This window comes from Eschrichtius robustus, chromosome 1, assembly GCF_028021215.1.
Source record: "Eschrichtius robustus isolate mEscRob2 chromosome 1, mEscRob2.pri, whole genome shotgun sequence".
Classification (NCBI taxonomy): domain Eukaryota; kingdom Metazoa; phylum Chordata; class Mammalia; order Artiodactyla; family Eschrichtiidae; genus Eschrichtius; species Eschrichtius robustus.
The window spans coordinates 42529854-42555855 of NC_090824.1; the positions used below are offsets into that span (position 1 = coordinate 42529854).

At 41.4% G+C, this 26002-nt stretch overlaps 1 protein-coding gene across 2 annotated transcripts; it reads right to left on the minus strand.

Annotated features, from left to right (window-relative positions):
- Window positions 1–13485: 13485 nt before the first annotated feature.
- Window positions 13486–23593, minus strand: DACT1 (dishevelled binding antagonist of beta catenin 1). Of its 2 annotated transcripts, none has more exons than XM_068544689.1 (4): window positions 22963–23593; window positions 20632–20764; window positions 19390–19545; window positions 13486–16577 (listed from the first exon to the last, which is right to left on the minus strand). In XM_068544689.1, exons 1-4 carry the CDS (start codon window positions 23305–23307, stop codon window positions 14683–14685), a joined length of 2529 nt encoding a protein of 842 aa, XP_068400790.1. In that variant the 5' UTR covers window positions 23308–23593; the 3' UTR covers window positions 13486–14682. The 2 variants fall into 2 exon arrangements, with proteins under 2 accessions (XP_068400790.1, XP_068400799.1); XM_068544698.1 differs by having other exon boundaries at window positions 13486–16466; window positions 22963–23592.
- Window positions 23594–26002: the final 2409 nt, after the last annotated feature.

The following is a 26002-nucleotide window of genomic DNA, read 5'->3' on the forward strand; positions in this document are numbered from 1 at the left end:
CTGATGGTGCAAAGCCAATTAGACGGAGGCAGGTGGGCTCTTACCATTCAGAGGTAAGGACCGGTATTTCAGAAATCCACTTCAGCCTCCATATCAGATGTGGCTTCACAGAGAGGTAATGATCCCCTTCAAACAATAGGAAATAACTGAGAAAAGACATTATGTCACGGTTAAAAAATGTACACGATTATCCTGCCCTACCAGTTACCTAATCTGAGTTTTATTTCAAAAGGCTCCTGAGTGGGAAGGCTTATACGCACATACCTAGCTCATGAAGTAATTGCTCTCCATAGCCATCAGATAGTGGTAGCGGAATTTGAGCGACTGCAGAATGAGGGGTGAGGTAACAGGAATGAGGTATCAGCTAAAGAAGCTCTAAAACTACACCCAGTTACACAGAGCTCTTTCTAACACCAGTTGAAGAAAAGGCAAGGTCCTCATCCGGCAGATGAGCGCTTTCTGAACACCAGCTGGCCTGAGGTGACTTCTCCAGAGCCATCTGCCTCCAAAGAGGCCCTCACCTGGGCTCCAGGCCGCTTCCTGGGGGAGCCCCAGGCTACGAGCGACACCGATCCCCGCTGACAGTCACCTCTCCAGACAGCGCCCTTCGGGAGACACCAGTTGTCCAGGTATTAGATTCAGTCTCTCAGCCCCGGGCAACTGTGCGACTAACCTTTCCTGGTGACCTTCTTTCAAGCCTTCTGTTCCCACTCAGCTCCTGTGAGTTAGCAGTTCTCCTGAATTCCTGATGAAAAGGAGCACAGCACACAGGCTTTTCATATCACTGAAAATTGGTCCTTCCACATCCTCCCAATTAAATATTAGGCAGCCATTTGAAATGATGATGCCGTTACATCTACTGACCAAAAAAAGTCCACGCTAGATTATTAAATTTTCAATTTAATAATGAAGATTATAAAACATTAATCTGACAAGTTTTTTTAAAAATAAATGTTTATGTGAATATATTTTTTAAAGGGGTTAAAATGTCTGTTAGGGCTTACCATCAAAATATGAACTGTGCAGAGAAAGACAAATATCAAAAGATATCACGTATAAATGGAATCTAAAAAATAATAGAAATGAATTTAGTTATAAAAGAGAAACAGACCCACAGACATAGAAAACAAACTTAGGACTACCAAAAAGGAAAGGGGTGGGGAGGGATAAATTAGGAGTATGGGATTAACAGATACACACTACTATATATAAAATAGATAAACAACAAGGACCTACTATATAGCACAGGGAACTATATTCAGTATCTTGTAATAACCTACAATGGAAAAGAACCTGAAATATATATATATATATATAACTGAATCAATTTGTTGTACACCTGAAACTAACACAATATTGTAAATCAACTATACTTCAATTTTTTTTAAAAAATGAACTGTGGCCAACTCTGAAGAGTGGAAATTGCAGATTATTTTTTTCTTTTTGCTCACCCCTGTTTTCTAATTCTTTGGTGAATGTGCACTATATCTGTGATTTTTTAAAAAAAATAACAAGTTAAGAGAAGGAAATTCAGCCTGTAAATACATGGGGAAATTTTTTGTTCCATTTTTTTATATTGGGGACTTAGGAGACAGCAGTTGTTGAACTGGGCCAGGTTGGGGGGTTGGGAGCAAAGGATTACGGTGCCTGACTCTGGGAGAAATCTCCACTGGCCACAAGGATTCCTTGAGTGCTCTGTGCCCCATAAAGGAACAGAAGAGCCTTATAAAGAAAATTGAGGCCTTGGAGAACCACTGATTAAACACAGAAGAACCACAGGAGACTCGAAGGGGGAAGTCCAAGTAACATGGCTTTAAAGATTTGCTTAAAGGAAGTAAAAGTACCCCTTAAATAAAAAATTGATTTTGAAACTGTATTACTATGACCTTTTCTTGATGATCAAAAGTAGATAGAATTTTATTCATCACCATCATGATTTTATTTTTATATTTTTACCACCTCTACTTAATATAAAACATCTGCTGCCCTTGAACTAGCTTCCAATTCTCCCTACCACCCTCTGTGTATCCAGTCCCACCCCTCAGCTATGATGCCATTCTTAACTATATTCTTTCAGTTGGTCTCTCTGTGCTTCATATCATTTGTACGACTTGTTTGGTTTCAATAATATAAAAGCTTTATGTGGTAAATTAAAATTTAATGTGTGTATAGCGTCACCTCTTAAGAAGATTTAAGTTCACTACCAGAGATCCTGCTAGTTGTCCGCTAAATACATTCTTTCCCTCTTCCAGAGTAATAGAGCCCCTGATTTTACCTGGGGCACATAGCCACCCAAAACAAAGCCCACATTCCCTAGCCTCCTTGCCCTAGAACTGACAATGTGACTAAGTTCTGGCCAGTGTGACATAAGTAAAAGGGCTGTGTGAAATTTACAGGAAGGGCCTTTAAAGAGAGGGAGCGTGCTCTTCTTTTCTCCTTTTTCTTGGAAATGTTGATGTGATGGCTGGAGCTCAAGCAGTGAGTTGGGACCCTGAAGTAAAGCTCACATGCCAAGGAATACAGAGCAACAAGACACAAGTAAACTGGGCCCTGATATTATGAACCTTCCTTAAACAGCCTGGACTGCTTTTCTCTAGATTTATTTTATGTAAGAAATAAACTTCTATCTGGCTTAAGCCACTGTTGTTTTGGGGTTTCTGTCACTCACTGATGAACCAAATCCTAACCGATAAAAACAGTGACTGTATTTTCATTCATTCTGTAAACATTTCCTGAGCACCTACTGTGTGTCAGGCACTGAACATCCTGGCTCTGGAAATACAGCAATGACCAAAGCAGGCAGAGTCCCTCTCCTGTCCTCCCATCATGGAGCCTACATTCTAGCTCAGCCTCCACACAGCAAGGCATCTAGTAGGTGCTGAAATATTTGGTGAACAAGTCAACAAAGAGCCCTCCTGTTTATCTTTTGGTTTAAAACGGATTTTGTGTTCATGTCTGAGGATATTTGCACAAATAATGCTCAAGAAAAAAATCACAGCTGCTTTTTAAAAGAAATAAAATTACTTAACAAACCTTTTCTGTTGCCATCCCTACTCCCCCAAATTAGGTAAAGACATTAACAAAGCCTATGGTTGCCTTTTAAATTATAGTAAACAATGATGATGCCACGACGATAGCTCAAAATAATGCACTGTCGAGTTACACATACCCCTCTATGCCTCCATAATGGGGATATGTATAAGACCGGTGTGAGAATTAAATGAGATAATGTCTCAGAAACAGTTATTAAATATTAGCTATATTCAGTTGGCAATAAATATTAACAGCTTTAAAAACAGTCATAATTTTAAATTCAGTAAATCCATTTCTGGGATTCTGTCCTAAGAAAATAATCCTAAGTATGAGGGGAAATTTTATGAAAAAAATGCTCATCCCAGAGCCATTTATAATAGGCACAAACCAGAGATTCAGTGACCTTACCCTGCCACCCTGACTCGCATCCAATGGTGAGCTGAGGCCGAGCACTCTGGCCCAGGCCGAGAGCTATAAACCCGGGACTAGCTGGGAAGATGCAGACGGGGTTGGGAAGAGGCAGAGAAGAACGCAGAACTTGAGTCCAACTTCCTGGCAAGGCAGACTTACAAGAAAGAAGAGTTCAAAATATCAAGTCCATCAGGGTAGAGCAGAGCGAGAAAGCCAAAATGAGGCTTGACCCCTGAGATCAGGCTCCTTGAGGGAACATTCTAGAATGTGGATCTTGGAGAGATGCCCTGAGATCGGGAGGGGAACGGGAGGAAGAACCCTCCACAGAGCATCTCAGGCGCAGTTGGTGGGTGGGCCAGGAAACGCTGGGTCCTGAATAGGAACAAAATATATTTCCATCATGAGTGGAAGGGCTAAATAAATTATTGAATACCAGAGTAAGATATTATGTAACCATCACCAAATGCTGATTAGGAAGACTGTAGTAATCAGAGAAAAATGCTCAACTATTGCTAAGTATATACGTTTATGTACGTATAGTATATATCATGTATATGTATATATTTATGTGCATATATAAAAATATATCTAAGTACTTACTATATGTATATGAAACTATATATATACTTACACATATATATGCATGGTATGTACTTATATATAAGTATATATGTATATGTGTATATACATATGTATACACGTATATGATAGCAGCTATGGCATATGCATAGGAAAAATATTTGGAGGAACCATATCAAAATGCTAATAATTGAGTAGGAAGGTAATGATGATTTGCCTTTTTTCTCTATTTGTTAAATTTTATTTAATGTTCAGGCTTTAAACTTTTATGTTTAAAAACTTGGATGTGAGGACAAAAAGAAAATTAGGCACAAGAAAACTAGGCACATTTATCTAAATGTTATAGTGTTACTCTTCCAGAAATTTGTTTCTTAAGAATAAAATATGTTTGTCTTAGGCAGCGAGCCATATTTTCAGCCTCCTAAATCCTTTCCTCTAAATATCAACTGATGAGATTCCAGAGAAAGAATGTTCCTTCCTTGGACTACTTTTGGCTCTTTGGGAATAATTGTAACTCCTTCCTGACATGGGATATCATTTAGGGGACAAAACTCAAAAACCTTGTTTATGGAATACACTCTAATGGTCAGCAATTACCTGGGTCCTTTCCAAAGGTTCTCACTTGTTCCCAAGGTAAACCTAACAAACGCATCATATAAAGCAATACAAAAGAAAGGGAAATGCTACAAATATAAGTACTATTATACTTCTCACATTATATATTTTCTCATTTTTATTAGGAACTTCTTGACAGAATGGGAGTCATTTTAGTTCCTCAATTCACCAGAGCACAAGTTGATCTTTGGTTTTGGAAATTTTAGAGCTATGATCAGAATCAATTAATATATATGCCAAATTGAGCACATGATTATCAATACCAACTATCAGGCCTGCCAAAGACCTCCCATGAATTCTCTGAATCCAATCAATTCAGGCAAATATTTAGAATAACATCCTTAGTAATCAAAGATTGATTTTGAATTTAATTAAAAAAATTTTTTTAAGTTCCTCTAAACAGTTGGGGAAATATGAATGTGAACTAGGTATTAGATAAGATGAAAATGCATTTATTGTACATGGAAAAGTGGAGATCCTTGACTTTAAAAATCAAGTGGCAAAATAGCAAGTAAGGTATAATCTCATTATAGGGACAAAAATATATATAAGCATAATTAGAAGGGGATCCGAAAGGATATACAATGATGGGTTGGCAGGAATCATCTCTGGATAATAAAAATAGTGTTTTTATATTCTTATTTTTTGCTTATTTGTATTTTTTTATTTTTTAGGCCATGCCGCACGGCATGTGGAATCTTAGTTCCCAGACCAGGGATCCATCCCTCGCCCCCTGCATTGGGAGCGCAGAGTGGACTGGACTGCCAGGGAAGTTCCCTTATTTGTATTTAAAATTTTTTCTATAATACACATACACTGTGTTTGTAATAATAAAAGAATATTTTCAATTTAAAAAAAGCTCCCTTCTGTTTTAAAAATAGACCTCTGCATTTCCTGGTTCTGGCTACGTACAATATTCAGAATAAAATGTCAGACCCATAGAAAGCCAGAAATGTGGGAAGCATCCTCTTAAGTAAAGAACATAAATTTATAAAGAAAATCTCATGGGAAAAAGTTGCTTTTGCAAGATTACCTGCCCAAGTTTGCCAGTTCAAAGCTTTAACACATTTTGCATAATTTTTTGATAAATAAATAGATTTTAGGGTGATTTACCAAAACCAGGTTCATGCTCTGATCATTTTGATGTTACCCATCATTAGTCAAACTCTCCCAACAAAATTCTCCAGGCTGCACCTCTACATCCTAGTATCTGTGTATAGCATTCCCTTTAAAATATAACAGCTAGATGAACTAGTGATATTTAAGACATTTTTTTATATTTTGGTTACCTTGAAATATTCATCTGTTATAGTTAAAAATAAAGGTAAATTATTCATTGACCACTTCAGCTGTAATGATTCCGAAGCAGCTGTTATTTATCTGGGCAACGGTCCTCAAATTAAAATAATTCTCTGAATCAGCTCTGGGCTTCATGCTGCTACTCCTTATGTTTCACAGATAGGTTGTAGCAGCTCCAAAAAACCACTGTGGGCCAATGAGTAAATAACCATTTTCAAAAGTGTAATTATATACTGTATTTATATTATAGTCAGAGATATGATGATCAGGTAAATAATTGAAAGTGACAGGTCTGAAACTAAACAAAAAGACTCTCAAGGAAACAAAAGGCACTTTGATACTACCTTTCAAGCAGTATACCTATGTATAGAGAATGTTATCCTTTTTTCTTAGCCCCAAAAGAAAGAATCAAAGAAATAAATAATTATATAGCTCCCCTCTATCCTCCAAATTAAAGGTCTACACCTAGAAAAAATTGAAATAAAATTGACTGTACCAATCCTAAATACCCCTTCTTGCACATTGATAAAGGATTTCCTTGCTTTTAATGACTCTTACTGTTTTATGAGATTTAAAAAACAGAACACAGAAAGCCTTGTGTGTTTTTCAGAGTGGGGTGGGGAATTTTGGGGAAGCATATGATTGGCTTTCCTTCAGGACTCTGCCGCCTCTTTGAATTCTATCCATATTAAAAATAAATGGGTCAGTGGATTCTGGATCTGCCATGGCAGCCTATTCCTCCTACTAATTACAGCTAAAAACTCTGACAAAAATATGCAGAGAAAAAACTACCTGAGGACTGTTAAAGTAAACAAAAGCAGATGGATTTGGGGGGATGGGTGTATTGTCCATTTTTTTCTTTTCTCATGCAGCTTTATCCTAAGAACAGATCCCAGTTTCGAAGCAGTGCGTGCCATAGGCAGCTAAAATTCCAATAGAAAACATGTCTTTCTAGCCAGAGGGACAAGGTAATGATCACTCTGTGGGGTGGAGTGAGTGGGAGAAATTCCAGAGGGGAAAAAACTAGAGAAAGGGGTCCCCTAATTCTGTGTATGAACCCTTGGTTCAATCTAACATCTGAGCCAAGCATGCAAGGTACAGACTCAAACCAACACAGCAAAGGCGTTGAGAGTTTAAATGAGATATGAACCACCTACCTAAGTGTCAGACTAACCCCTGAACTATGCAGGTACAGGACAGACCCAAAGCAGTACAACAAAGGCTTATATGATTGAACTCAGAGTTAAACCACTGCCCACAAAGGTGAGAAGAACCTAGGGTCAGAGCCTAACCAGGTTGATAGTCTGCTAAAGCAAACACATCAACATTCTCCTGAGGATTATGAAAGGACTCAGAACATATGCAGTATTACATTGATATGTTCAGGATACAATCTGAAATTACTTGACAACCAAAGAAACGGGAAAATGTGACCCGTTCTCAAGGGAAAAACAATCAACAGATGCCAACTTCAAGATGACCTACATGTTGAAACTATCAAACAAAGACTTAAAGCAGCTACTATAACTATGCTCCATAAGGAAAACACATTTGAAGTGAATGAACAGATAGAAATTCTCAGTAGAGAAATAGAAACTATACACACACACACACAAACACACACACACACACCCCAAAACAAAAACAAGCAAACAAAAAAAATCCAGCTGGAAACTTTAAGACTGAAAAATATAATACCTGAAATTTTTTTTAAAACTCACTAGATGGGCTCAATAGTAGAACATAGATAGCAAAGGAAAATGAAGATAGAGCAATAGAAATTATCTAAACTGAAAAGAAGAGAGAAAATATTGGAAAAAAGGTTTCCAGATCTTTAGGACAATATCAAAAACTCTAGGATTGGAATTCTACAAAACAATTACTAAAACTAATAAATGAATTTACCAGAGTTTAAGGTAAATATACAATATCAACTGTATTCTTATATACCACTAGCAGACAACTAGAAAATAAGATTTCCAAAACTTCTATTTACAGTATCACCAAAAATCAAAAAATACATAGAATAAATCTAACAAAAAATGACCAAGACCTTTACACTAAGAACTATAAAACATTGCTGAAGAAAATTAAAGAATACCTAAATAAATGGAAAGATATGGCACACTCATGGATTGAAAGACTCATTATTTTTAAGATGGCAGTATCTCTATAGTGAACTATACTCCATGTGATACAAATAAAAGTTTCAGCAGGGTTTTGTTTTGTTGTTTTGTAGAAATTGATAAGTTGATTCTAAAATTTACATAATAATGCAAAGGATCAAGAATAATCAAAGGAGTTAAGAAGAAGGAGAACGAGAAAGCAAAGTTGGAGGACTTGCCCTACCCGATTTCAATAATTACTGTAAAGCTACAAAAATCAAGGCAGTTGGTATTGGTGAAAAAATAGGCATATAGATAAATGAAAAAGAATAGAATCCAGAGGGGCTTCCCTGGTGGCGCAGTGTTGGGGCTTCCCTGGTGGCACAGTGGTTAAGAATCTGCATCCCAATGCAGGGGACATGGGTTCAAGCCCTGGTCCGGGAAGATCCCACATGCCGCGGAGCAACTAAACCCGTGCACCACAACAACTGAACCTGCACTCTACAGCCTGCAAGCCACAACTACTGAGCCTGAGTGCCACAACTACTGAAGCCCGTGAGCCACAACTAGTGAAGCCCACGCGCCTAGAGCCCCTGCTCCGCAACTAGAGAAGCCACCGCAATGAGAAGCCCGCACACCGCAATGAAGAGTAGCCCCCGCTTGCCGCAACTAGAGAAAGCCTGTGCACAGCAACGAAGACCCAACACAGCCAAAAAATAAATAAATAAATTTATTAAAAAAGAGGAATAGAATCCAGAAATATATATATATTTATATATATAATAAATATATATATATTCTATATATATTTATATATTTATAAATATATATATTTATAAATATATATATATATATATTTCAATTTTTTTTTTTTCTTTTACAAAGGTGCCAATTCAGAGGTGAAAGTCATTTCAGTGAATAGTGCTAGACCAACTGAATATCTGTTTGGAAAAATTGAACATCTGTCCTTACTTCTCATCATACCCCAAAATTAAGTCAAAATAGGTCACTGACCTACATGTAAACCTAAAACCACAATACTTCTAGAAGAAAGCACAGGAGAAGATCTTTGCAACCTTGGATTAGGCAAAGGTTTCTTAGATGGGACATCAAAATCACAAACTGTAAATGAAAAAATAGAAAACTGGACTTGATCAAAATTAAAAATGCTTGTTCTTCATAAGGCACCATTAAGAAAGTGAAAAGGCAAGCTACAGACTAGGAGAAAATACTCACAATATATATCAGAGGACTTTTACATGAAATTTAAAAAAAAACATAAAACTCTTACAACGTAATAATAAGAAGCCCAACAACCCATGGACAAACTATGTGAACAGATATTTCACCAAAGAAGATAGATAGATGGCCAATAAGCACACGAAAAGATGTTCAACGTCATTAGTCATCAAGGAAATTCAAATTAAAACCACAACAGGATACCATTATACGTCCATTAAATTGGCTAAAACTAAAAAGACTGAGCATGCCAAATGATAGTGAGGATATGGAGCAAGCAAAACTCTCACATGTTACTTGTAAAAATGTAAAATAGTACAACCCGTTTGGAATATATCTTTGCAGTTAAACATACGCCTACCATAAGATCAACGCATTCCATTTACCCAAGGGAAACAAACACATCTGTCCACACAAAGACCTGTGCATGAATGTTCTTCACTGTTTTATTTGTAATAGCCCCAAACTGGAAATAACCCGAATGTCCATCAACAAGTAAATGGGATAAACAAATCATTATTTATCTGTACAGAAGAATACAACTCAGCAATAAAAAAGGAATGAACTATTGAGACATGAAGCAACATAGACAAACCTAAAAATCATTATGCAGAATGAAAAATTCAGGCAAAAAAGAGTACACACTGTTTAATTCCATCTATATAGAATTCTATAGAATACATAGTAATCTATAGTGACAGAAAGCAGATCAGTGGTTTTCTGGGGAAAGGGGTGGAGGCAGAGATGGAGTACAAAGATCTCAAGGAAAGTTTTGAGAATGATGGAAATGTTCGTTATTATTGATTGTGGTGATTACACGGGTATATATCAAAACTGATCTAGTTGTGAAGTTCAAGTATGTGCATTTTATCGTACTTCAGTTGTACCTCAATAATATTGTACCAAAAATTGGAGGGGGAAAGGAGAATCCAACTTATTGGCAAAGGCAATGGGTAGCTCTATGGTTCCTGTTTCCAGCCTTTTGATGGATAGACAACCTAATCATTTCACTGTAAAACACTTGGAAATGATGGGTAAACTATTAACAAACATCCTCGTTAAGTGTATATTGACTTCACTAGAAATGAACCCAAGTTTGGTCTACCTTTTTGGAGAGTAGAGGGAGAAGTTTCTGGTCCCTAAAGCAAGGCACACAAGGACAAGGACTTGGCTCTCTGAGGGTAGGATTTGGGACTGAGACTTCCCCATATTCCTACAGGCACAGAAGCACTATACCCTCAGTGAAGAGTTGGTCCAAGAAAAAAAAATCCACTTCTTGGCCCAGGATGAAAATAAGGAATCTCTTCCACCTTGGGAAAGGTCTCCTCTGAGAACATGTAACTTCCATGTGGATTTAGGATTTGAATTTATACTACCTCTGTAGTCAGGTAACCTCAAAGCAGAGAAATGAACTTAAAAGTGGTCCAGCCTGGAAATGTCCCTGAGGCACCTGCCAGAAAAAAAGACAAAGCTCCTCGGTATGGCAAAAGCCTTAATCAAGACTCATAGGATTCCCGCAATAATATCCCACTGAAGTGACCTCACAATACAAAATAACAAAATACATGAGAAAACTAGAAAGGCAATATGTGTGCAAAAGTATAGCACTCAGGTAACACTTTTGCTGCTAAATATTAGAATTTTTCTGAGCAGAGCAAAAAAGTAGCCCCATAAAATCTGGTGCCTTTTTCCTCTGGTGCCTATTTTCCAAGGACATACTTGGAATCCCATTACAAAGAGAGAATTCTATTCACGAAATGAAGGAAGCAAGTTACAGAATGATACATATAAACTGAGACTTGGTTTTGAAGAAAAAATATAAAGGTTATATATTTGTGCATATACCAGAGTATGGAAATATATACACCAACGTTACTGAAGAGTAGGATTTGAGGAGGATTGAGAGAGAAGAGTGTAAACACCTGTGTATATATCTGGTTTCTTTTTCTTTTCTGACAATGAGTATTTGTAATTTATTTAAATAAAGGAAAATACTTTAAAGAGCCATTTTGTTTGAAACAACAATAGCAGGTATTTTGTCATTGAAAATAATGGACAAAACCCAATTTTCCAAGTGCAGTACAACTGCTAGCTACAGGGAAGTCAAGCAATAGAGGTGGACAAACCCAAAGTTCTTTGAAAAATCCTGTTTTTCATGCTTCTCTTCCTTTGGCATTCTGTCACCTAACATGTAATTATTCAGAAGCTAGTTTTCAGGAAGCATCCCCTTCTGAGAATAATGCTTATTGAGAACAACTTGGACATGATTCAACAACTGACTGCAGGTCCCAGTTGCCTTACACAATAAACTTTATAACTTGCCCCCAAAGAGATTGGATCACACCATTAGAAAACATGGTGAGATCATCCCCTTGTTTGCGCTTGGCTTAGATTTAATCAGGTAACCAAAGAAATTCTAGTCAAAGAAGAATGACTGCATATAAAAACATATGAATACGAAAAGACTAGCGACTCTACATTTTCAAAAATTGTCTAAGATGTTAAAAAAAAAGATGTCTTGTTGAAAAAAAAGTCTTATCTTTATAAAGATAAGATACAGTTTTATAGGAGAAATAATTTGCTATAGTTTCAAAGTTAAAAGCCTTCTTAGAGATAAGAGGGATATAAAATATAGGAAAAGAGATCATTTCCAAGACAGAATTAAAAAATGGATAGTTAAGGGATTTTTGTTGCATTGCACTTTAGCATGTGAAAAAATCATTTTAATGGAGTACATCTCATAATAAATATATGAATTATGAGACTGAGCTGATTCCAGAGTCTCCTTTTAATGAAATGTATCCTCCCACTGGCCAAATCTGGGACATGTGGAGCATCAAAAAGAACAATAACCGTAAGTGATTGTAAAGAATCAAATGAATCAAAATCCACGAATCCATCATGATATTTTAAAAAGAGAAAGGGAAAAAAAACAAGGAAAGCTCTTCTTTGTAGAATGTCAGCTAGTAAAAGAAGAAAAGATACTTAGAAAACCATTTTGCATCCCCAAGGCAATAACTGATTCAGGCAAGGATCAGCAAAGTAAACTAAAGCCATTAAGTGGAAGGTTATGAAGAACAGGATATCCACACACACTACCAAAGAGTCACCCACAAACACTAACCATTTGCAAAGAGGAAAAACAAAACCTTTATAGTGGAGAAAATTCTGCTCACAGACTTGACTCTTAAAGGGATCACTCTTAAATTCAGTAATAGTAGGGCAACCTGATATTCTGTTTCTTGATGTGAAGCAATAAAAGTACGCAAGATCACTAGTGAAGTCTTCTTGCCAAGAATGTTTAACCTGAATCCAATCAAGCCTTCACAGTTTACAGGAAATAGAGGAACTAGAAGATGTTAGAAGTCAACATAAAGAAACAACCAAATTCAGAATGTGGGCCCTTCTACAAGACAACTGCTCTAACTTTAAAAACCCAATGTCATTTGAAAAAAATTTGGAGAGGCTATTCCAGACTTAAAAGACTAGGGATCTATAACCAAATGCAACGTATAGCATTGACTGAATCCTGGTTGGGAGGAGCAGGGAAGCTGCTACTAAGAAATCCTTGAAACAAATTGGAAAATTTCAAAAGAGATTAAATTTTTGATGATAGTAAGAATTATTGTCAATTTTCCTTGGGTGTGATCATGGTGTTGTGATTATACAGGAGAATCTCCTTGTTCTTAGGAAATACATACTTAAATTTTTAGAGATGAAATATCATGATGCCTGAAATTTACTTTAAAATAATGTAGTAGCGTGGTGGGGAGAGGGAGGATTGCCAAAATCTGTCTTTGACCCACAAAACCAGCAATATGGTTTAATCTAATATATAGCAATACATAAAGAGTGTTAAAGCAAGCATGGCAAAATGTTAACAATTGTTGAATCTAGGTGATGGCTGTACAGGTGTTTATTGTACTATCCTTTCAACTTTTCCATGTTGAAAATTTTTCATACTTAGACGTTGAGGGAGAGAGGGGAAGTCTTCTCAGAAATATTTTCCTTAGAAGAGACCTATCAAATGTACCTTAAATTTTAAAGAAGCACCTTAACCATTCTAAAGAAGTAGCTTGCTTTTCCTCATTTGTTTATTCACCATCCATTCCAACACTCCTAAAATCTGCCTTAATTATTATTGCAAATAATATTCTAATGCTAGAACAGGCCTAATATAAATCCCACAATAATCAGTACAAGATTTATAGGTGTAAACATCTGGTTTTATACCCAAATAACAAACTTAACAGCAGTAAAACAAATCGTTTATTACAGCATATAATGCGTTATATTAAATTTACACAAAGATATATAAAAACACATACTGTTTATATCATACAGTCATTTAACATCAACAGGAATATCAAAACAAATACTACTCATGCACAAAACATGCATATACTGGTATAAAAAAAGGAATTTTACACAATACTGTTTACCAAAAAAAAAAATTTTTTTTTAAAAGCCCTTCCAAACAGGGTCAGTGGTCCAATCTGGACTGGATTGCACTAATACGTTTGGGCTAATGCTTAGGTGGCACAGTGCTACGCGAGCAGTTCTGAGCTTGGAGTCGTACCCAAGGGTTATTTCACTAGGAGTGAATTTCTCTGTACCCGATGACCAAAATGTTCTCCCAAAGGCAAGTCTCCAAGGGAGGAATGGTTGGATCTGCTGCACACTAGGGAGGAGGAAAAAGGCATCAACGTTGGGTAAATGGCCCTAGAAGGGGTTACTGTAACCAGGGCCTAGGCACCAAGTGTGGCAAAGGTTTTAGTGAATCCTTTTAAGGTATTACCAGCCTCCCTATCCAGGTCACCTCTCTGGATGTAGGGTCTGGTCTTCAAGTTCTGAGTCCAGTAAACCAAAGAGTTCTGAGGAGAATACAGAATGGGGATACATCCGAGAAAAGAAGAGTATATAGAAAACTACAGAAAACCATGACTGCCCCTTGTATCTACCTCACACAATTGTATGTGATACCCCCAACAGGAAAACGCTCCTGGAGACGCTGCCCTAAAGAACCAAAGAAGCAAATGTATGTCCTAAAATTCCATCCACCTGACCTCCAGATCAAAAGGTCTCATCCCATTAACACTTGAACATCAAAACCTGTGCCTTCACAGATGCTCACAAAATGTCAAATAAAAACCATCTGATACCACAAAAGTCACTATCACCACCATTAGAAACTCGATATTCACTTCTAACCAGCAAAGACATTCTTTACCTTCCACTAAAGGCACTAGCGTCCATACTTGACGAAGATGAGACACAATTCACCTCGGTTTTATCTAAACCAAAGGAAAGCATTCCATGGGATTATTACGCACAAAACAGTAAGACGCCGCCGTTTCTTCGGGAACTAGAAAAACCCCACTTTCTACACCAAGGATGTTACTCAAACGGTCGTCATCAGTTTCAAAGAGCCAGACCGAAAGCGCAGGATCTTCTTCTTGAGGTTGTGTGAAGCCTTAATTTTGACGAAGGTTTTGGTGGGGTTGTGGCGAAGGTCCGGGGCCGGGACCGGCTGCAGAGGGAGAGTCTGGACAAACTGGGACCAAATCAAGCCTCCGCTCTCCTCGGAGTCGCTGGTGCTGGTGCTGTCGCCCACGAACTCGCCCTCGCTCACGCTGGACTCGCTGTCGCCGAAGCAGTTCGTGGTGTAGTTGCTGCGCTCGTCCTCGCTCGTGTCCAGCACGGTGGAGTGGAACAGAGACTCGCACTCGGCCGAGTACTCGGAGTCGCTGGCCGCGTACGCGTAGGGGCTGGCGTAGGGCAGCGGCCCGGCCGCGAACAGCCCCGCGGGCTCCCGGCGGCCCCGCCGCGCGCGCCGCAGCGCCTCCTCGTAGGACACCTCGGCGGCCGACCTCCACCGCCGCGAGTCGGTGCGCTTGTGCTTGGGCTTGGCCACCACCGCCTCCCGGCCGTGGCCGTGGCCGCGGCTCCCCGCCCGGTGGCCCGTCCCCAGCGGCCGGCTGGGCGGTCCCGCGTCGGGCTGGCCGCCCCCGCCCCGCCGCCCCTTGGCCGGGGCTCTCCGGAGTTTCTTATTTGTATCCGCGTCATCGGGGAACCGACACTTTTTGCCGGCCGCCCGGCCTTTCTCCCTTACGGCGGGCAGCGCGCTCTCCGGCCCGTGGACGGCCGGGGCCCGGGGCTTCAGGGTGGAACCCCTCGGGGCGGCCGCGGGCCGCGTACCCCGGGGCGGCCTGACGCCGGGCGGCTGCGCCAGGACCGGCGGCGCCTTCCCCAGCGGCCCTTCCTCCAGGCTCTGAGAAGAAGAGCCCTCGCTTCTGAAATCCAGGGCAGGCCGCTCTTCCACCGGGAAAGCGGGAGACAGCAGAGCCGAAGCGGCGGGAGGGGGCGCCGCCGTAGGGAGAGCCGGCGGGCTGTTTTTCTGTGGCACCTTTTTCAGTGGCTGGACCACCTTGTTCTCTTGCAGCGAGGCGGGGACCCTCCCGGGGCTCTCTTTTGGGGAGGCAGCTGGGATCTGCCCGCTTTCCTTAGGAGACTCCCCTGCCCCAGCAGGGGGACACCTGGCAAGTTCCTGGGAGGCTGGCTTGGCATTTTTGGGCAGATGCTTACCTGGAAGTTCAGTGGCAGCGCCTGGGGAGATGCCCTCAGGCGCGGGCAACCTCTTGCTTTCCAGTGGTTCTGGCTTTGATTCTTTTGACCACTGTTTCAGTGGGGACAACGTCCCATTGTCCAAAGAGGGGATCCCGCCAGAGGGCAAAGGCACCTGTTTAGAATTCTTAAGGTTCCCACCGTTGCCCTGTGAGACGGCCGCAGTCACTCTGACACAAACGCTCCCATTCCTCAGAAGCCCCTTGGTGGGGTCAGCGTTCACACTGGTTCTCGGCTTGTTGGTCCTTACAGGGTGTGTTTTTTTCTGGACCAGGCTCAGAATGTAACCATCCATTTTCTTACTCGATGAAGGATGGGGAGCAGACCACAGACTGCTTGGAGAGGGTAAGGAAGTGTCCGTCTTGACGGCATCCAGCTCAGATCCGACACAAATGTCGTTGGCATGGCTACCGAGCCTCTCGTCTTCCCTCAGGGGATTGCCGGTCAGGCAAAGGAGAAACATTGGGCTCTGCACGGCCACAGCATGAAGCGGACTGGGGTAGCGATACACATCATTCCCGTTTTTAGACACCAGATCACACTGGTACTTGGGATTCACATCTGCAATGACACCAAGGGAATTAGACTGTGATGTGGAGGGGGAACGGCCAACTGCCCCTGAGGCCTGGTCTTCACAGTGGCCTTCTTTATATTCCAAACATCCTATGAGATCTGAAAAACATTTAAAGGTACACTCTGAAGAAATGAATTGGTGTCAGCACCATCTCGACTCTGGCCAGTTTCTACGAAGACAAATTCATGGGTAGAGGGAGAATGCCAAAGAATCAACAAATACTCCACAAGCTATTCTACTATTTCACATACAGTTCACACTACTGGGTGACGGAAAAAATAATTAACAAAGGAATTTTTGACAAGCTATAACTCTGAAGGAAAAATATTCAGTCATTAAAAATGCTTTCAAACTATTGAACAATATGGGGAAAACACTTTAAAGTGGAGTGAAAATCATAATACCAGATTATTGATTATAGTTTTATTAAGACTGGATATATTCAAAGAAAAAAGTCTGAAATGAAGCACACCAAGATGCTAATGAAGCACGAGCATCTCAATGTGGTGGGAAAGCAAGTAATGTTTACTTCTTTATTTTCTATTTTCTAAATTTTCAGTAAATATGTACTGCATTATACATATATTGCAGTATATTGCAATATTTCCAGTATATTATATTACTGGAAAAATAAATGTTTTTTGAGTCGTTCTTTCTCTAGGCCACTCTCCCTTCTGTGTTCTATTCCTGGTTTCCCTTTAAAATACTTCAGATAAACTATACTCTCTATGGGCTTCCTCCTCATTTTTTATTTTTTTTTTTAGACCTAATTCTTAATGACATGTGTTCTAGTATAACTGTCAATTGAAAGGTCAGGGTAACTAATCAAATTTCAATAGAGACTAATTAAATTTAAATAATAATCACCCTATGTTTTCAATAGTGACACTAAAAAATAAAGTACAATATTTTAGGAGGGAATTCTTGATGATGTTTTAAAAGATTGAGTAGTAGTATTAATGAATAAATTTCCCACATCTCAAAAATGTAGATGCCAAAATACAATGACATCAAGCTTTCTTGCTTAATTAAATGATTTTGCTCTCTTGTCTTGACATACATTATAAATATCAAATCCCTTGAATGACCTTTAGTTAGAGATAATCAAAGTTTTTGTCACTATTTAATTTGTTGTCCATTATAATTATATTTATTCACTCAAATATTGAAAACCCACTACATGCTAGGTTCTATGTTAACTGTTAATTTAAGGGAAAGCTCCATGAATTCCAATGATAATTAGCAGCTGGGGGGGGCGGGGAAGGGGGGGAATACAGCCTAGACCCAGAAATTATATGATTCATTTGTAAACAAAAGATTATTGTAAAATAAAAGTGCCACATCCCCAATCCCACCTCCACTGCCAATAAATAGCTTGTTGTAAGAAGGGGAAACCTCTCTAGCTAATATCCTTGCCCATCCCTCCTCACTACCCCAAGGCCTATCCTTGTCTTACTTTAAGCCACATTTACCTACATGACATCTTTCATCTCTTTTTCCTCCATAAAGTTAAGGAACAAGACAGGCATCCCAGCCGGCAAGGGCCAGCCCAACTGTCTCAATTATGTGAAGATGTGGCATTTGGGATAGCAGGAGTCTGTCTTTTAGGAAAACCTATACCAAAGTACCTTTAATAGGTTTATAAAATTTCACTCTGAAACCAGATCTGCAGAGTGAAAGGGAGCAATTACCAATGAACTTGAGGCCCAGATACTCTAAATAACACAGATTTGTGCTTCTCCAAACGTTTGCTGCTACCAACACACACTGTACAAAGACACCAGCCAATTAGCAGCCTCAGTTGTTTAGTGTTATGTTTGCATTGCCTGGACCTCAGAAGTTCAACCTTTTACCCAAGTGGGCAACACATACAAACCAAGGGTGCAGTGACTTGTGCCGGAACCCACAGCTCCTCTAACTTCCATATTTTCTCTGATCTTCTGAGGAATCGTACTAAAGCAGAACTAAGGAAGGTGTCCCGAGTTTCAGCAACAACTCTGCCATTCAGCAAATGAGAAGCCTCTGACAAAGGCATATAAAACCAAATTCCTCCTCTGTTCGTTGAGAAGGTTGAACACAACAATTTCTGGATTCCCTTGGTGTGGTGGAAAAACATGGACCTGGCAGATAGTCCTGAGCTTGAACCCTGCCTCTGTCACTTACTCTCTATATAACCTTAAGCAACTTACCTAACCTAACCTCACCAGGCCTCATTTTTCTGATACGTAAAATGGAGCTAACAACCCTTGCACCCTGCAGAATTGTCGGGAGGATTCAAAGCAGATAAACGTACGCAGAGCAAACAGCAGTGTGTGACACACAGTGGAAATGCAGAAACTCTTCCTGTACCAACAATGGCATGATTCTCTCTAGAGGTCACTGCAAGAATAGCCCAAAATGGGGAACATGGTCTAGGGGATCTCACCCTAGCCACCTGCTAAAAGAAGAGAGCTGCCATCATGCAAGGCATTCTGGAGAACACAGAGGGGCCACTGCTACCAGAAGTGCCAAGCAGCTCTTAGCCAGGCTGACAGATATATTTAACTTAATGTAAGCTTTAGCTTTAAATGATTAAAAGAAGAAGAAAACAGATCCAAAGTAATTCTGTAAAGAAAATGCAAACAACTGAACAGCAAAAGCTCAAAAACAGAGCTCAAGACCTATAATATTGGGACAGGATTTCTAAAAATAAGCTGTCTTGCCATCATCAGAATATAAAGCCAGGTGATACCCAAAGAGGACTGGAATAGTGTAGTGGTGATCTTGATTCTAGATGCAACGATGGCACTAAATGCAGAAAGCTGATGAAATTCTCTGAGCCTTTGTTTTTCATCAGTAGAAGCTAGACAACCTTTAAAGACCTTTGACCCCTTCCGATTAAAAATGTCTATCAATTGTAAAAAGTCTTACCTGCAGATTTGGGGCAACCATCTGAGATAGTCAAGGTTGCCTCCAAGGGGCTGCAAAAACAGGTGCTGGAATGACAACTGGATAAACACTCACTAAAGACGGAGTTCGAGGAATTGGAAAGGGATCCCGAAGCCCCATCACTCAGTTCATAAAACCCTACAAATAAAAAACACCACGTGGGATTAAGATCATATCAAGCAATAACACACATTTGTGCCTAAAAGGAAAAGGGGTAATCATGTAGAAAAGGTAGGAAAGGGAGAGTATGAGAGGGAGGGGCACCAATTTTGGTTCACGAGATTTAGTGTCCTGACTTTATGGTTTCATTTCCAGCACTCTTTGGAAAAAGGCAAAGAGCCCATAACTATGGGTATGTTTCAAAGCTGAGAGTACCCTCACTCTCAAACTGACCTTACTCCTAGACCCCACCTTTAAAGATGTGCAAGGAAAGAGACTTAGATCTGTCAAACTTCAACTTTTTCACGAACATTTCAGAAAGAATAACTTGAAGAGAAAAACAAATCTATTTAAGTAGCCAAATGGTTTAAAAGAAAAAAAGAACAAACTTTTGAAGTGGTCTCAGGAAGCTGAAGTGTGACTAATTTTCTAGCCCAGTTCTGACTTTCTCAAGTTTCAAAGGAGAAGCATTCTTCCAGAAATCTGAATAGAAGCTTTTATTTTTAAACTCAGGAGACTTCAGTCAGATCAATCTCATTATTAAAAATTTTGTTGTCTAACGAACTTATCTACAAGACAGAAACAGCCTCACAGACATAGAGAACAGACTTGTGGTTGCCAAGGGGGAGGGGGTGGGGGGAGGGATGGATTGGGAATTTGGGATTAGCAAATGCTAACTATTATATAGAGAATGGATAAACAATAAGGTCCTACTGTATAGCACAGGGAACTATATTCAATATCCTGTGATAAACCATAATGGAAAAGAATATGAAAAAGAATGTATATATACATATTACTGAATCACTTTGCTGTACAGTAGAAATTAAGACAACATTGTAAATCAACTATACTTCAACAAAACAAATTTTTTAAAAAATTTGTTTTCTGATTTTGTTTCCCTCTTATGCAACTGAATGGCAGACTTCTCTTGTTTTGTTTTGTTTTATTCTCTCTGCACTGGAAACAAACTCCACTGCCATTTGCAGGTCTGGGAATGCTAAGCACAGGGGGCCAAGGCAGAACTCAGGACCGCAGAATTCCTGCTTGTGCTCCCACACTCACCTGAGCTGGGGCGGCTGTCTGTCTCCAGGTGCTCTTCAGATGTCTTTTCCACATCCAGTCTCAGGTCACTTATCTGCTTGTCGAGTTCCTGCAACTGGTTCAACAAACCAGCATCTCTTCTCCTCAAACAATTCTGATTAGGAACAAAGGGAGAAAGGAAAAACAAATACATTTTGGTGACAAAGAACCAGAAAGTCTGCTCTAAGTATTCCAATTACCATCTGAAGAGTTCCCTAAATCTTCCAAAACCAGAATTTTTACTGGATGACCTGAAATAAAGAAAAACTTCAAGAATATGTCCTACGTTGAATTCCACTTTCTCACATTTTGTGGTGATATAGTTTCTTCATAAAAACAAGACTTGCTTTTAGTTTCAACTAATATATATATGTATATATATATAAACTTACTTTTTATAGGTAGTATGAGAAAAACCCACTGAGATTTTTCAAAAAACCTCTGTGTACAGCCAATTTTTTACAGAACAGTACTTCACTGTAGACTCTTTAATTTGAAGTCAGAGTATAACAGATTTCCTACAATACACTATAATCTTACTTAGGTGAGATTTTCTGGCCAAATGTCCTGCAGAATTTTGTTTTCTATCAGTTGCTTTGTGGGGTTTAATCAGTCTTAGGGCCTTTGAAAGTGAGAAACTAATACTAATAGCCAGTGCCAAGTATAATGTGAGCTGGCAGAATCCAAAACCCTCAAGGGAAGGTCCATCAAGATTTGAACTCAGCTCGGGTTTCCAAAGGTGACAGACCGTAGTGCTAACTCACACCGCCACCTAGTGCTTCCTATTGCTGGGGAAGCAAAAAAACAAAACTCAAAAGGCATCTGGTTCAAATCACAAATGCCAAGTCTACAAATGAAAACAGTACCACAAACACTGAGTGGACGGGAATTCTCCTGACATGCTGCCTTGCTCCCCTCCAGGGGTCAACCGGAATGCGCCACTCACAGTTGTGAGATTCATGAAGACAAGAAGGTGCTATTGTATAAGACAATGCACACAATGTCAATGACAGGCATAACCAGCAAGAATTGGCTCAGATCAGTGTCTGCTACCAAAAAACACAGCAAAATGCCAAAACAGAGGTATTGCACAAACCACCAGATACATATTGTACATCCTTACAAAACAGATGCATATGGATCTACCCCTCCTGTCTGTTCTTTGACTTAAAAAGCTTGGAGACATAACACGCTTGTTTGTTAGAATGAGTTCAGAAAAAATGAACCAAACAAGTCAAATCACTCTGATGCTCAAAAAAAGAGACAAATTCTCTGAAAAGAGGTAATACAAGAAAACACTTGACAAATAACCACACAGCATCACTCTGTTGGTAATCGTAGGAGGGACATTATCTAGCATGCGTCTAGTTTCAGATAGTATCACATGGTCAGATAAGGATTTTTTTTTTTTCTCCTGTTTTCAAAACAACATTTTTGAGGTCACCGAAACAAAGCTGCCGCCATTACTCTGAGGCTGGGTCAAAAGCTGTTCATCAATACATTAAGCGCCGAAGTTCTTTTTCTTCCCCATTAATGAAGACGGCAGAGAATGTCTGAGACGCTGACACAAATCCAATGATAAATGCTCTCTGAGAGCAGGTTTTTCTCTTCGCCCACCTCCACCTCAAGTCACAGCGAGCAGTACATATAAAATATGAGGGGAGGGGGCACTTTCTCCAGCCAAATTTCCATCATTTGCATCGGTTTTAGCCGCCTTATACAAAAGGGCTTCTATCTTAAATTAAGCAGCAGCCCCGGCAAAAGCTGGCAGGCTGGGTAAAGCCTTGGGAGGGGTAGGTTCCCCGCGGCCGCCTCCGTGTAATCGTAAAATTCGGCATTGGACGGTCAACCGCGCCACAAGCCCCCTCCTCGGCTTTTGTCCCCTCTCGGCGGGAGGACATGAAGCCAAGAAGCTCCCCAAAGAAATGCTATTTTAAATGAGGCTTTGCAAACCTTCGGGGAGAGGGCACGCTTTCGTCTAACTGGAGAGTTTGAAGGTAGCAACCAGGAGACTCCAAGAATTCCAAAGGCGGAGCAGGAGGGGAGAGCGGCCACCCCCGCCCGGCCGTCCGCGCGGGGCTGCCAGCCCCTTACCTGACACAAAGCGGGCACACGCCGGGATCGCGTGGGCGTCGGCAGCCCACGCGCCGCGGGCGCCCTCGGGAACCCGGGTCAGGGGGGCACCGGGCGGGGGTCCCGGGAAGCCAAAGGATTTCCCCAGTCAGAGGCACCCCAGCGCCCACCGCAGGCCACCTGCCCGACCCCCGGCCCGTCTGCAGGGACAGCCGTGCCCCACCTCCGGGCACGACCTACCAATTGCTTCCGCAGCAGCAAGATGTTCTCCTCCAAGAACTTCTCCTCCAGGCGGCTGCGCTGCGCCGCCTCCCCCGGCAGCTCCCCGGCGCGGGCTGCAGCTGCCCCCGCGCCCCCAGAGCTGCGCAGGGCGCCCCGGACCAGCAGCTCCTGGCGCTGGCGCAGGTACTCCAGCTCCGCCAGCCCGGCCAGCGTGGCCTCCTGCCGCTCGCGGGTGCGCTGCCGCTCCGTGTCCGCCTCGCCCTTCTCCCGCCAGCGCCCCTCGGGCTCCGCCGTGCGCTGCTCGCCCCGGACCGGCGCCGGCGGCTCCAGCTCCCTCGCCGTCCCGGCCGGACTCGGTTTCATGGCCCCCAACCCTGCAGCACGCACCCGTCCCCGCAGCCGGGCCGCCCGGGCGGAGGAGCGGGCGCTAGGGCTGCAGCCGCGGACTCATGCCTCCCGGCGGCCGGGGCGCGGCGGCAGGGGCGGAGACCCGGAGCGCTCGGAACCCGCGCGCGCGGCCGCGGGCTGCGGCCGTCCGGGACCGGGCGGCGCCGTCCGCTGTCGCCACGCGTCCCTCGCCGCGGCCCCGCAGCTGATAACGCCCTGCCCGGCGCTACGTCACGCGCGGCGGCCCGGCGAACCCCCGCCCGGCGCCCGCCTCCCCGCGCCGGCCCCTCGGCTGCGAGGCCCCCTCCCCTCCGGCTTCCCCCTCTAGTGTCAGGGGCGCCGCTCGCGCTCGGCGCCGGCCTCCTCCTCGCCGGGCCCTCCCCGCTCCTCCCTCTCTCCTCCCCCGCTCTTCCCGCGGGCCTCCTCGCCCCCTTTTCGGGTTTACAGCACCCAGTTTTTGCCTCGCTCCTCATTGGTTCTTTTCCCTCGCACAAAGCAAGGGGCGAGCACCTCGAGCCCCAGCATCCTGTTACAGTCGGCCTCGCAGGCAGGGTCCACGAAGGGACGCGGCAGTTGGGCTCCCTAGAGAACTTTCGGAAACTCGACCGAGTTGAAGCACACAACGTTAACCCTTTCCCCACCCGTCCACTGTTCGTACCCACTCAGGCTGATTTAGGTTTCTTTCACCTTACCCAGCAAGGTACTGCGAATGTATTCAAAGACCATTTCTTGGGTTTGGCTTTTTGGACTCCAAGTTGTAAAGGCAGGCCCTACAAGGCACAGTGCAACGTTGTCCTAAAACTGTTTCACTCTTAGTTTTGCTGCTGTTGTTTTAATCTTTTCACGGAAGGCATTTATCAATAAAATTAGGCAGGAGGATGTCGCTCTATAGCAAGAGGTTGCATCAGTTCTTTTGCAAGCGCCGGGTTTAGTGAGTCCGCGCGCCTGCGCGCTTTGGTTTTTGTTTGAGTTTTTTATTGTTGTTATTTAGTCTGCGAGCACAAGAGCTCTGACTCTGAAACCAGACTGCCTGAATCTGAATCCCCTTTCCAGCCAAGACTAGCTGTGCAGGCAAGTAACTTCACCTCTCTGTGCCTCCGTTTCCCCAACGGTAAAATGGAGCTACTAACAGAAGGAGCCTGTTGTAACAATTATAATATATAGTATATAATATATATGGGAGTAGGGGTGTTTACAACGTGGCAGGCACATAGATAGTAAAGGTTATATGAGTTGTATCTTTTTTTTTCCTCCAGAGGGACTAATAAACTTTTCCCCTGCAGTAGCATTTGTGGTATGGTCATCTCTGCTTGGGACACTGGCCACAGGGAATTTCAGTGGGATAGGGGTCTGGAAATGCCACTAGCTGGCTTGTCTAGGGAAAAGTACCATATCTCTTTTAAACAGCAGTACATCCAAGAGCCTCAGAAATCGAATCCAGCAAGTCACAGTTTGCTGAAGTTCAGGCTAAGTGTTGTGTGAAGGAGTGCATCCTGTATCATTATTTCAGACTCTTAACACCTTTACCCAGCTGCTTAGCCCTGCTAAGAATTCTCCATTTCTCCCCTCTGCGTAGTCCAACCTTCTTCCCTCCAAGATCAGTTCAGTTCTCTCCTCTGAACTCCTGTTAACTGCATGAATATTTGATTCTTACCAAATGCTATTTGTATGGTTATTTATATGAGTATGTACACTTACATCTATGTACGTAGGTGTTTATGTGTATCCCTTCTCTCCAATTACATTATTAAAGTTCCCTGAAGGCAGTGATTGTCTTAATATCCTCTTAGTATTACTGTACTCAGGACAATGCCTTTGCAACCATTCAAGAAGCTGCAGGTTGGTTGTAAATTTTTTTTATTTTCACACACACACACTGTATTTTATTTTTACAAGAGATAAATAGACTGACACCAAGCATTGTACATGGATGACCACAACAAAAGCAACAATGATTGCAATTACCAAACATGAAACACACTCATACTATGTCATAATATTGACATTCAGTCCAGTAATCCTCCACTGTAACAGCTCCTTTACTTTGCAGTGAAAATTGGTTTGTATATTCTTTGCCTCTGAGTCCTTGTGGGATTTTTTTTTTTTTAAATTCAGACAGAAAGTCACAAAAATTATACTCATCCTCATCAGTTCACTCAGTCCCATGTAATTAATTTTTTTTTTTATCTTGATCTTTTGTTAGCACTTTTATGAGTTCATCAGTTTTTCATTAGAGTTCTGAAAATGCTTATTCATTCAGTTCAGCAGTACAGTCAGTTACCAGAAACCTGTACTTGTCAGAGTCTTTTCCATGAATTTTTTGAAGATGAAACCCTTTTATAGGAACATATTTGCAAAATCATCAGAGTACACCCAGAACTGTCTGTAAATGACAAAAGACTTAAAAATGACCACGGTTAAAGATTTGATGAAAGTTCATAATAATGCAGTTGACAAGAAAATTAGTTATTTCTGAGATATACATTTTAAAGTAATAACTAGGATTATTACATATAACATTATACCAGAACATATAAGATTTTTAGAAATTTCATGTAATGTCTGAAACATTTATATTAACATATTTCCATACATATTTCCATACAAATACAAATATAAGATTTTTAGAAATTTCATGTAATGTCTGAAACATTTATATTAACATATTTCC

Coding starts and splice junctions, on each gene's coding strand:
- DACT1 (XM_068544689.1), bottom strand. CDS start 23,307: ATGAAACCGAGTCCGGCCGGGACGGCGAGGGAGCTGGAGCCGCCGGCG. Junction 20,765..22,962: donor TGCTGCTGCGGAAGCAATTG/GTAGGTCGTGCC, acceptor GTTCCTAATCAG/AATTGTTTGAGGAGAAGAGA. Junction 19,546..20,631: donor AGACAGCCGCCCCAGCTCAG/GTGAGTGTGGGA, acceptor TTTTATTTGTAG/GGTTTTATGAACTGAGTGAT.